This window comes from Mustelus asterias, chromosome 19 (genome assembly GCF_964213995.1).
Source record: "Mustelus asterias chromosome 19, sMusAst1.hap1.1, whole genome shotgun sequence".
NCBI lineage: Eukaryota > Metazoa > Chordata > Chondrichthyes > Carcharhiniformes > Triakidae > Mustelus > Mustelus asterias.
Genome location: NC_135819.1, coordinates 42,335,750 through 42,348,471, shown reverse-complemented (window position 1 = coordinate 42,348,471; position 12,722 = coordinate 42,335,750). Strand labels below are relative to the sequence as shown.

Here is a 12,722-nt window from a genome sequence, read left to right as displayed (position 1 = left end):
AACATTGGGGCCAAAATATGTAATCAAATCTATTTAAGTCGAGCTGCCTTTGGATAATGTGTTGTGCAATGAAAATAAGGAAATTAGTACACTAACTTAATATGTCCTTGTTACAGATGATGCATAAGACCAGTTGATCAATACAGCATTATTTGCTTTACTTTGGAACAGAAATCCAGAGGGGGTTGGGTGCAATAATAAATGCACAGTCACATTTTATGAATGCTTTGTTTAAAGCAGTGCATGATTAGCTTAGTCCCCACTATATCATAGAATTTCTATCATAGAATCCAGTGCCCCACAAGGCTGTGTTCTCAGCCCACTACCATACTCCTTATACACCTAGGACTTGCAGATAGTGAGGAACATTGTCAGAGGCTACAGAAGGATATAGATAGGCTGGAAATTTGGGCAAGGAAATGGCAGATGGAGTTCAATCCTGATAAATGCGAAGTGATGCATTTTGGTGGGAATAATGTAGGGAGGAGCTACACGATAAATGGAAGAACCATAAAGGGTGTAGAGACGCAGAGGGACCTGGGTGTGCAAGTCCACAGATCTTTGAAGGTGACGTCACAGGTGGAGAAGGTGGTGAAGAAGGCATATGGCATGCTTGCCTTTATAGGACGGAGCATAGAGTATAAAAGTTGGGGTCTGATGTTGCAGATAGAACGTTGGTTCGGCCGCATTTGGAATACTGCGTCCAGTTCTGGTCGCCACACTACCAGAAGGACGTGGAGGCTTTGGAGAGAGTACAGAGGAGGTTTACCAGGATGTTGCCTGGTATGGAGGGGCTTGGTTATGAGGAGAGATTGGGGAAACTGGGGTTGTTCTCCTTGGAAAGACGGAGGATGAGGGGAGACTTAATAGAGGTGTATAAAATTATGAAAGGCATAGATAGGGTGAACGGTGGGAAGCTTTTCCCCGGGTCGGTGGTGACGTTCACGAGGGGTCATAGGTTCAAGGTGAAGGGGGGGAGGTTTAACACAGATATCAGAAGGACATATTTCACACAGAGGGTCGTGGGGGCCTGGAATGTGTTGCCGGGCAAGGTGGTGGAGGCGGACACACTGGGAACGTTTAAGACTTATCTAGACAGCTATATGAACGGAGTGGGAATGGAGGGATACAAAAGAGTGGTCTAGTTTGGACCAGGGAGCGGCGTGGGCTAATTGTTCCTGGTTTCTCGTTTCAAGGCTTCATTCTATGATCATCTTGCTGGTGCCAGTACAGAGCGAGACTGCAGATAGTTGGGAACCTGTCTCGGGGGCAGGGAATTCATATGGTGTTCGTGGAAGTGGAAATGACTAGGGTTGGGAAGCATTTTCCGATCAGGGCCATTGTGATCTCCTGGACTCGTTTCGATCGCCTCAGGGGGTCGGAGAGGAATTTCCCAGATTTTTTTTTCCCCATATTGGCCCTGGGGTTTTTCACTCTGGGTTTTCGCCTCTCCCTGGAGATCGTAGCTGTGAGGGACAGCTCGGTGGATAGGATATTGGTATGTAGATAGGCTGGAAAATTGGGCGGGGATCCTGGATTCAGGATTCAATCCTGGACCGGGGAGCGGCGCGGGCTTGGAGGGCCGAAGGGCCTGTTCCTGTGCTGTATTGTTCTTTGTTCTTTGTTCTTTGACTGTGCGGCCAAATTCCCCTCCAACTCGATTTTCAAGTTTGCTGACGACACCATCTCAAACAATGATGAGATAGCGTACAGGAATGAGATAGAGAATCTGGTGAACTGGTACGGCAACAATAATCTCTTCCTCGATGTCAACAAAACAAAGGAGATTGTCATCGACTTCAGGAAGCGTAAAGGAGGACATGCCCCTGTCTACATCAGTGGGGACGAAGTAGAAAGAGTTGAGAGCTTCAAGTTTTTAGGTGTCCAGATTACCAATAACCTGTCCTGGTTCCCCCCATGCCGACACTATAGTTAAGAAAGCCCACCAACGCCTCTACTTTCTCAGAAGACTAAGGAAATTTGGCATGTCAGCTACAACTCTCACCAACTTTTACAGATGTACCATAGAAAGCATTCTTTCTGGTTGTATCACAGCTTGGTATGGTTCCTGCTCTGCCCAAGATTGCAAGAACTACAAAAGGTCATGAATGTAGCCCAATCCATCACACAAACCAGCCTCCCATCCATTCACTCTGTCTACACTTCCCACTGCCTCAGCAAAGCAGCCAGCATAATTAAGGACCCCACACACCCCGGACATTCTCTCTTCCAATTTCTTCCATCGGGAAAAAGATACAAAAGTCTGAGGTCACGTACCAACCGACTCAAGAACAGCTTCTTCACTGTTGCCGTCAGACTTTTAAATGGACCTACATTGCATTAAATTGATCTTTCGCTACACCCTAGCTATGACTGTAACACTACATTCTGCACTCTTTCATTTCCTTCTCTATGAACGGTATGCTTTGTCTGTATAGCGTGCAAGAAACAATACTTTTCGCTGTATACTAATACATGTGACAATAATAAATCAAATCAAATCCCTATAGTGCAAAAGGAGGCCATTCAGCCCATCGAGTCTGCATTGACCACAATCCCACCAGGCCCTATCCCCATAACCCTACTTAATTACCTTACTAACCCCCTAACACTAGGCTCAATTTAAGGCCAAATCCAAAGATGTGCAAGTTAAGTTAAGTTTTTATTTATTATTGTCATAAGTAGGCTTGAAGTTACTGTGAAAATCCCCTGGTTGCCACACTCCGGTGCCTGTTCAGGTACACTGAGGGAGAATTTAGCATGGCCAATGCACCTAATAAGCACGTCTTTCAGACTATGGGAGGAAACCAGAGCACATGGGGGAAACCCATGTAGACATGGGGAGAATGTGCAGACTCCACACGGGCAGTGAGCCAAGCTAGGAATCGAACCTGGATCCCTGGTGCTGTGAGACATTAATGTGCCGTTAGGTGGATTGGTTATGCCAAATTGCCCCTCAGTGTCCCAAGATGTGTAGGTTAGATGGATGTGCAGGGTAAATGTGTGGGGTTAGGGGGATGGATTGGGGGAAAGGGCCTGGGTAGCAAGGTACTCTGTCAGAGAGAGTCGGGGCACAGTCGATGGGCCGAATAGCCAACTTCTGCACTGTGGAGATACTGTGAAGTGTAGATCTGGGAGCACTGCACAATCTCACACCAACGATGAAAGTGAATCGATAAACCCCAGGCACTGCTGCCAATAGTTCCGAAGTCTGTTTTCAAACTTCATGACATGTATGTGTCTTGGACATCACGTGGCGCGATTACACTTAAGAACATAGAACATAGAAAGCCACAGCACAAACAGGCCCTTCGGCCCACAAGTTGCGCCGATCACATCCCCACCTCTAGGCCTATCTATAGCCCTCAATCCCATTAAATCCCATGTACTCATCCAGAAGTCTCTTAAAAGACCCCAACGAGTTTGCCTCCACCACCACCGACGTCAGCCGATTCCACTCACCCACCACCCTCTGAGTGAAAAACTTACCCCTGACATCTCCTCTGGACCTACCCCCCAGCACCTTAAACCTGTGTCCTCTCGTAGCAACCATTTCAGCCCTTGGAAATAGCCTCTGAGAGTCTACCCTATCCAGACCTCTCAACATCTTGTAAACCTCTATCAGGTCACCTCTCATCCTTCGTCTCTCCAGGGAGAAGAGACCAAGCTCCCTCAACCTATCCTCATAAGGCATGCCCTCCAATCCAGGCAACATCCTTGTAAATCTCCTCTGCACCCTTTCAATGGCTTCAACATCTTTCCTGTAATGAGGTGACCAGAACTGCGCGCAGTACTCCAAGTGGGGTCTAACCAGGGTCCTATAAAGCTGCAGCATTATCTCCCGACTCCTAAACTTCATTGAGATCCTGTCAACGGTCCGACCAAGATAGATATCCAGCCAGCAGTTGTACCTGAGGACAGTCCTTGTTCCCCAGATAATCAATGAATAATCAGCAATGAACAGTAGCAAGACTTTGGCTGACGATAAGATCATCTCCACATCATGACGATAAGATTGACAGCCTCATTTGGACAAAAACGGCAATTTCTCATCATTCATATTTCTTTTTTTCCAAAACACTTTCTTTTAATTTTCGCGCAAGCAGATAAAAAAAGCACAGCGAGTAAAGAGATATTTATAAATTATCGCTCCCACGCCATGTCAATTCTGCTCGCCCAAAGCTCAGAATGCAAAGCAGGGAAGCAGCTGTTTTTGAAAATGGTACTTTCTGCCTAAATTGTCGACCACTTACTCCCTCTTTGCGCAGTTAGTTTTCTTTATTGTTGTAGTTTCTGCTGTTTACATCTGGGTAAAAAGACAAAATAAAATCCAGCTGTTTGTCCAGAATCCTTTTAAACAGAGAGATGTTTTCTTGGGCGCCCTATGAGCTCACTTGGTGCCAGCACTGTCCCAGAAGTAACGCCAGATTCGCAAGGTGCACGCAATCTCAAACCAGCTTCCAAATTCGTTGCAAATCGACCTTGGAATTCTGATGGGATGGTGGCCAAAACTATCGTTTCATAACGCCAACCAGACCCAGTTTTCGCCGTTTTAAAGTGGAACTGGCTATGAGATTAATGAGAGTTTTCTGGCCATTGACCTGAAACATTAACTCTCTCTCCCTCTCCCTACAGATGCTGCCAGACAGGCTGAGTATTTCCAGCCTCTTTCTGTTTTAATTTCATTTCAGATTGGCAGTAGTCTTTTGTCGAGGAAATCCAAAGACTTGTTAGATGAAATAATGAGCACCGACAAAAAAGCGGCGTGGGGTGTGTTTGTTAGTTTGGAGTGTGGGGGGCAGGGTGGTGGGAATTAACATTCTTGTTTGTTGCTGCTTATCTGGGAATAATCGCGGCTGTCCCACATCTCTGCTGTCAGGGACGCCTGAATGAACGAGGTATTTCCTTGTGTGAGCAACTGGAATCGCCCAAAGCCTGCAACCGGAAATGCATTCACCCTTTCAAAAAACCCCTAACTTCATTCTTAACATAACTCTGCATTACTTTCCAGAACAGCGGGATGCGTTATATCGGAAACATTTGGCGACAATAGTCGATACTTTGTATTATTTATGAAGCGAGTGGGTTATGAGTGCAGTGTTACTGCCAGCATTGATTTCGCGAGGCTGCTTCTCCAGAGGTTGTGTGAAGGAATTGCAAGAATTGCTGCATTTCTTGCGATGGCAGATATTTAGGGGCCATTAAAAGGAAAGTTTTTTTTAGTTGTTGCATGTCTCACTCCTGTGCCTGGGCACTGATTCCCTCCACAATGCTCTCTGAACACTGGCACACACAAAGTCATGGGTTCCAGAATGAGTGTGGCAATTTCACATCCTCTCTTTAAATTTCCCCAAGTCCCCCCCTCCTCTGCCACTTTGTAAAAATGCCTGCGCTCCTCCTCTGTCAGCTGGGCTAGTTGGGATTTTTTCTTGGTGCAGATACAGCTCAGTGCTGCCGTTCCCCTCCTCCCTCCCTCTCTCTCTCCCTCCCTCCCTCCATCCATCTCTCTATCCCAGCCCTTTCTGCTGTTTGTTATGGAGTGACATCACTGATGCACACACTGAGGCGAGCCGGAGAGTGGAGCCAGCTTCAGTTGCTTCAGGGCTCCGGGCCGGTGGGGGAGACGCGGCGCTTAACAAAAATAACTATAAAAGCTTCAGGAATATGGCGTCCATAGGAGATTTCGATCCTCTCCACGCCAACATACCGGCCACCAAGGTGGAGATCACCATTTCAGGCAGGTAATGTACATTCTACACTCCCCTCCCTCTCTCTCTCTCTCTCTCTAATAACAGGCGAGAAACAGGGGCTCCGGCAGGCTGAACATGAAGTGCTATTTGCCATTCACTTTCACACCGAGAGCCCACACACTGAACGCGACTTGGGGAAAGTCAAGTTAACTCTCGGCAAGCGGCCGGGCTCCGTTCATGCCATGTGTATTGGCCTGGGGTCGCACGCTTATTTATTTGGGACGATTGTTCAATACGGTTAAAGGTCTCCAGCTAAGTTTGTGGGGAAGTTGACACGCGAAAAGTATGTGTGAGATTACAGGGAGAGTGGGGGCAATGTTAACTTTACCGCATCTGTGCCTGTGCTCAGCCACATAGTAAGACTGTTTCTCACTCGCCTCATGTCTCAGGGAACTGGAAGGATTAGTGCCACTCCGTTTAAAGTGACGGGGAGGTTTCTACGCCTCCTCGCTATTCAATTGCCCAAGTGCGATGTGTGCAGATGATCACACACTGGTTGGCAAGGAACAGGAGGAATTTCCATTTGTTAACTCCTGGGTTGCCGGATTCACAAACACATTTGTTTATCGTTGAACGTAAAGCCATAGATTTTTTTTAAGACAATGGAAATTAAGGACTGAAACATTGTTGAAAAGTCTGTTCTCCTGTTCCTAGGGATCTAATGTTTTAAACCTTCCAACCTGAGCATGATAGGAAACAAAGGTGACGTCAGGTACCTGGCTGTAAAAAAAGCCTACCTGAACTACTTATGTGTGCACCCCAATAAAACATATATAGAATTAACTTGGACAACAAATTGGGGCAGCATGGTGGTACAGTGGCTAGCACTGTTGCCTCACAGCATCAGGGATCTGGGTTTGGTTTGATTTGATTTATTATTGTCACATGTACTGGCATACAGTGAAAAGTATTGTTTCTTGCGCGCTACGCAGACAAAGCATACTGTTCGTAGAGAAGGAAATGAGCAAGTACAGAATGTAGTGTTACGGTTATAGCTAGGCTTTGGGTGACGATGTGTGGAGTTTGCACATTCTCCTTGTGTCTGTGTGAGTTTCCTCCGGGTTTCCTCTCGTGGTCCAAAGATGTACAGGTTAGGTGGATTGGCCATATTAAATTGCCGCTTAGTGTCGCAAGATGTGTAAATTAGATAGATAAGTGGGGTAAATACATGGGGTTACAGGGATCATGTCTGGGTGAGATGCCTGTTGGAGAGTCGGTGCAGACCCGATGGTCTAAATGGCTCCTTTTGCACCGTGTTGGGATTGTCTGATTTTATGAAATCTAATGTTGGATTTTTGTGGTTTCCCTTGGGCAAATGTACCAAAAACTGCGAATTGTCATTTGCTCCATCATTGGTAATTGAGTTGTAATGTGGTCCCCTCTCTGGATATATTTTGATTTACAAAGAGCAGTACAGCACAGGAACAGGCCCTTCAGCCCACCAAGTTTGTACCGACACAGATGTCTCTCTAATCTAATATTTTCTTGCCTCTATTCCCTGCCTGTTCGTGTATCTATCCAGATGCCTCTTGAACGTTGTTGTCGAATCTGCTTCTACCACCTCCTCCGGCAGCGCGTTCCAGGCATTCACCACTCTGTGTGAAAAACTTGCCCTTACATCTCTTTTAAACTTTCCCCCTCTCACTCTCAACCTATCCCCTGAGTAATTGTCCCTTTGACCCTGGGAAAAAGAATCTGACTATCCACTTTATCTAAGCCTGTCATAATCTTGTAAACCTCTATCAGTTCCCCCCTCATTCTCCGATGCTGCAATGAAAACAATCCAAGTTTGTTCAACCTTCATAGTCCACATTCTCCAAACCAGACAACGTCCTGGGTAAATCTCTTCTTTCCTTTCCAATGCATCAACATCCTTCCAGTAGTGTGGCAACCAGAATTGTACAGAACCTCCAAATGCAGCCTAACCAAAGTCTTATACAGCTGCAACATGATTTTCCAATTCCTATACTCAACACCCTGACCGATAAAGGCCAGCATGCCATACACCATCTTGACCACCTTGTCCAGCTGAGTTGCCATCTCCAGGGAACCGTGGATCCGCACACCTAGATCCCTCTGTATGCTAATATTTCTAGGGACTCTACCATTTACTGCGTACTTTTCTTCTGCAGTAGACCTTCCAAATTGCATTACCTCACATTTATCTGGGTTAAATTCCATCTGCCATCTTTTGGCCCAGGTCCCCAACCAATTTATATCCTGCTGTATCCTCTGACAATCATCCTCACTATCTGCTGCTCTCCCAATTTTTGTATCATTTGCAAATTTACTAATCAGACAACCTACATTTTCCTCCAAATCATTTATATATATATATTACAAACAACAAAGGACCCAGCACTGATCCTTGTGGAACACCACTTGTCACAGACCTCCAGTTAGAAAAGTACCCTTCCACTGCTACCCTCTGCTTTCTATGCCCAAGCCAGTTTTGTATTTATCTTACCAACTCACTTCAGATCCCATATGACTTCACCTTCTGTATCAGCCTGCCATGAAGAACCTTATCAAAGGCTTCACTAAAGTCCATGTATACAGCATCCACTGCCCTGCCCTGGTCAATTTTTCTTGTCACTTCCTCAACAAACTCAATCAAGTTTGTGAGACACGACCTCCCCATCAGAAAACCATGCTGCCTATCGCTAATGAGCCTATTCTCTTCCAGATGCGAGTACATCCTGTCCCTAAGAATCTTCTCCAATAATTTCCCCACCACTGATGTAAGGCTCACAGGCCTGTAATTTCCCAGATTGTCTCTTCTGCCCTTCTTAAACAGAGGATCAATGTTAGCTACTCTCCAATCCTCTGGTACCTCCTCTGTGACTAAAGTGGATACAAAACGTTTGGTCAAGGTCTCAGCAATTTTCTCCCCTCATCTCTCTCAGTATTTTGGGATAGACACTATCTGGCCCTGGGAACTTGTCCACCTTAATGTTTTTCAAAACCTCCAATACCTCCTCCCTTTTTATCTCAACATGTCCTAGAATGTCAACATCCTCCTTTCTACACTCACCATCCACCACATCCTCCTTCGTTGTGAATACTGATACAAAATACTCATTAAGGACCTCATCCACCTCACCTAGCTCCACACACAAGTTCCCTCCACTGTCCTTGAGTGGACCCACCCTTTCCTTAGCTACCCTCTTCCTCCTTATATATGCATAAAAAAACCTTGGGATTCCCCTTAATCTTGCCTCCCAAGGACATTTCATGGCCCCTTTTTGCCCTCCTAAGTCTCTATTTAAGCTCTTTCCTGCTGTCTTTGTATTCCTCAAGAGCCTTATCTGTTTTCAATTTCCTGAAATTTATATATGCCTCCTTCTTCTTTTTCACTAAACTCACAATCTCTCTTGCCATCCAGGGTTCCCGAATCTTGCCATCGTTATCCTTCATTTTTACAGGGACATACTTGTCCTGAATTGTTAACAACTCACTTTTAAATGACTTCCACATATCGGATGTGGATTTACCCTCAAACAGCTGCCCCCAGTCTACATTCGCTAGCTCCTGCCTAATACTGTCATAGTTAGCCTTCCCCCAGTTTAGTATTTTCACTCTGGGACTACTTCTATCCTTTCCTGCAAGAATCTTGAAACTTATAGAATTGTGATCACTGTTCCCAAAATGGTACCCACTGAGACATCCATCACCTGTCCAGGCTCGTTTCCCAGAACCAGCTCTAAGATAGCCCCTTCACGAGTTGGACTATCTAAATATTGCCTCAAGAAGCACCCTTGCACACACTGAACAAACCCTGCCCCTTCCAAGCCCTTGGCAGTAAAGGAATCCCAGTCTATATTGGGGAAGTTAAAATCGCCCATCACAACAACCCTGTTGTTTTTACATCTTCCCATAATCTGCTGAAATATCAGTTCCCCCACTTCACACTGGCTGTTGGGAGGACTGTAGTACAACCCCAACAGTGTGACTGCACCGTCTCTGTTCCTGAGTTCTACCCATATGGGCTCACTGCATGATCCCACCAAGATGATCTCCCTCTGTTTCGCTGTGACATTCTCCCTAATCAGTAAAGCAACACCCCCACTTCGATTATCACCTTCTCTATCTTGCCTGAAGGATCTAAATCCTGGAATGCTAAGCTGCCAGTCCTGCCCTTCTTTCATCCAAGTCTCCGTAATTACCACAACATTATAGTTCCATGTAGTAATCAAAGCTTTAAGTTCAACCGCCATACCTGTCATACTCCTTGCGTTAAAGCAAACACATCTTAGACCATCTGTCCTGTCATGTTTTGCACACTCTCCCTGTGTTTTATTTCTCTTCATCTTGCTGGACCCATTCGCTGAGTTCTCCACAGTCTCTGTACTCTGTATTGTGGATCTTTTTGATTTTTGTTATTGGTTTCTCTGCCTTCCACTTTTCTCCTTACTGCCTTTTGTTTCTATCCCCACCTTACTTCCCTCTGACTTCCTGCATTGGTTCCCATTCCCCTGCCACACTTGTTTAAACCCTCCCCAACAGCACTAGCAAACACTCCCTCTGGGATATTGATTCCAGTCCTGCCCAGGTGCAGACTGTCAGATTTGCACTTGTCCCATCTCCCCCAGAACCAGTTCCAATGCCCCAGGAATTTGAATCCCTCCCTTTTGCACCACCCTCAAGCCACGTATTCATCTGAGCAATCCTGACTAGCCCGTGGCACTGGTAGCAATCCTGAGATTACTACCTTTGGGGTCCTACTTTTTAATTTAACTCCTAACTCCCTAAATTCAGCTTGTAGGATTTGATTCTGTTTTTTATCCATATTATTGTTGCCTATATGCACCACGTCGGCTGGCTGTTTACCTTCCCTCTCCTGAATGCCCTGCAGCCGCTCCGAGACATCCTTGATCCTTGCATAAGGGAGGCAACATACCATTCTGGAGCCTCATTTGCGTTCACAGAAGCGCCTTTCTATTCCCGTTATAATTGAATCCCCTATCACTATAGATCTGCCACTCTTTTTCCTGCTCTCCTGTGCAGCAGAGCCAGCCACAGTGCCATGAACCTGGCTGCTGCCACCTTCCCCTGGTGAGCCATCTCCCCCAATAGTATCCAAGATGGTAATGTCTGTATTGGAGGGAGATGACTGCAGGGGACCTCTGCACTGCCTTCCTACTCTTCCTCTGTCTGGTGGTCACCCATTCCCTATCTCCCTCAGTAATTTCTATCTGCGGTGTGACTAACTGACTGAACGTGCTATCCACAACTTCCTTAACATTGTGGATGCTCCAAAGTGAATCCATCCACAGCTCCAGGACCACTAACAGGAACTGCAGTTAGACACACCCCTTGCATGTGAAGGAGCCAGGGACACCAGAAGGGTCCCTGAATTCCCACATCGCACAAGAGGAGCATGACATGGGTCTGGGATCTCCTGCCATGACTTAATCCTTAATTTAACTTAGAACAGCAATTACAATGCCAAGAGAAAAAAGAAAAGAAAAACTATTTGCTAGTCACCAGCCAATCACTCACCTGCTGGCTGTGACGTCACGGTTTGATTTCATTCGACCTCTCATTTGCCCTCGAGTCTTCCTCGCAGGTTCACCTCTCCACTCCTGAAGGTGTGCACCTTTTTCTCCTCAGCGCCGAATTCCCAGTCAGCTCCAAATTTCTGATACCCTCACTCTGGCTGAATCTCACTCCGGCTGCAGTCTCTTTCCCACAAATAAACTGATGTGTTGCCTGCCACAATTTAGAAACAGTGGCTGGAATTTTACCACCCCGCCCACTACGGGAATTGGCGAGTGAGGGGTGGATGGTCCGTTGACCTTGAGTGGGATTTTACAGTTTCGGGACAAGTGAGGCCATAAAATCCTGCCCAATGTCTGGGTCTGGGCCACCTGCATTCGCGCCATTTTCATCCCAAGCAACAACTTAAGCCAGTCCAACAATTGAAGAAGGGCAGTATGTTCCCAGATTCATGCAATACCTTTGACTCTTCTCCCTAGGAGCATGTTTAACTGGTGCTGGGGCACCAGTATGAATGTGCTTAATCTATTAATGGATGTATGCCAGTCGCCAAGATTGGAAAGAACCAAACTTCTTTTCAATCCAAGACTTGAAGGCAATGAAAGTTGAAGTATGCATCCCTCTGGGCAAAAGCTCATCATGTGCTTTCCCCTTTTGCACCCCCTCCCCCCGCCCCCCCCCAACCACACTACACACTTTCCACTACTTGCACTATCACTGCCACTGATAGATAAACCCAAAGACCTGTGACTAACTTGTGTTTTATACTTACAACTTTTGTTTTTAAACATCACTGTTGCTTTTTAAGAAGTATATTTATACAAGCATACCAATTAAGAGCGGGAGTAGGCTAATTGGACCCTTGAACCTGCTCTGCCATTCAATAACATCATGGCTGATTTGATTTTGGCATTAAGTCATTATTCTCTCTACCCTCACACCCTTTGATACTCTCGTTAGTCAAGAATCAGTCTATCCCTGCATTAAAAATATTCACTAACCCTGTCTTTACCACTTTATGGGGAAGAGAGTTCCACAGATTCTCAATCCAATTTCAACTCCATGGCATACTCTTATTTTTTAAACTGGGTCCCCTAGTTCCTTCCACCAGGGGAAACATTCTTTTCAGCATCCACCCTGTCAAGTCCCCTCAGGATCTTGTACGTTTCATGTATTTATAATTTTATCCACCTTTTAGCCTCCCCCCCCCCCCGCCAACTCGTGCTTACCGTCTCAGATGCAGTCCCTGAACAGTTGGCGTACTCATTTTCTGGTTGTTCTTTGGATGTTAATTTTTTGTGTGATTTCACTCTGCTTTGGAGGGATGCCTAAAATCTGGTGGGCACCTGCCCATATCAGAGTTGCTCAGATTGGCAACTTGTTAATGTGCCAGACACCAACCCAATATCTGCCTTCTAATGCCAGCATGCCTTGTGGTTCCAATATGTTTGTGGGATTAATAATATATTCACA

General features: G+C 45.9%; 1 protein-coding gene across 2 annotated transcripts in view; it reads left to right on the top strand.

The window, feature by feature from the left end:
- Positions 1-5,446: 5,446 nt before the first annotated feature.
- Positions 5,447-12,722, top strand: part of LOC144507907 (copine-8) — a 377,739-nt gene continuing 370,463 nt past the window's right edge. For both annotated transcript variants that reach the window (XM_078235393.1, XM_078235392.1), the window contains exon 1: positions 5,447-5,741. In XM_078235393.1, coding sequence (XP_078091519.1) covers positions 5,665-5,741 — 77 coding nt within the window. In that variant the 5' untranslated portion in view covers positions 5,447-5,664. The remainder of the gene's footprint in view (positions 5,742-12,722) is intronic.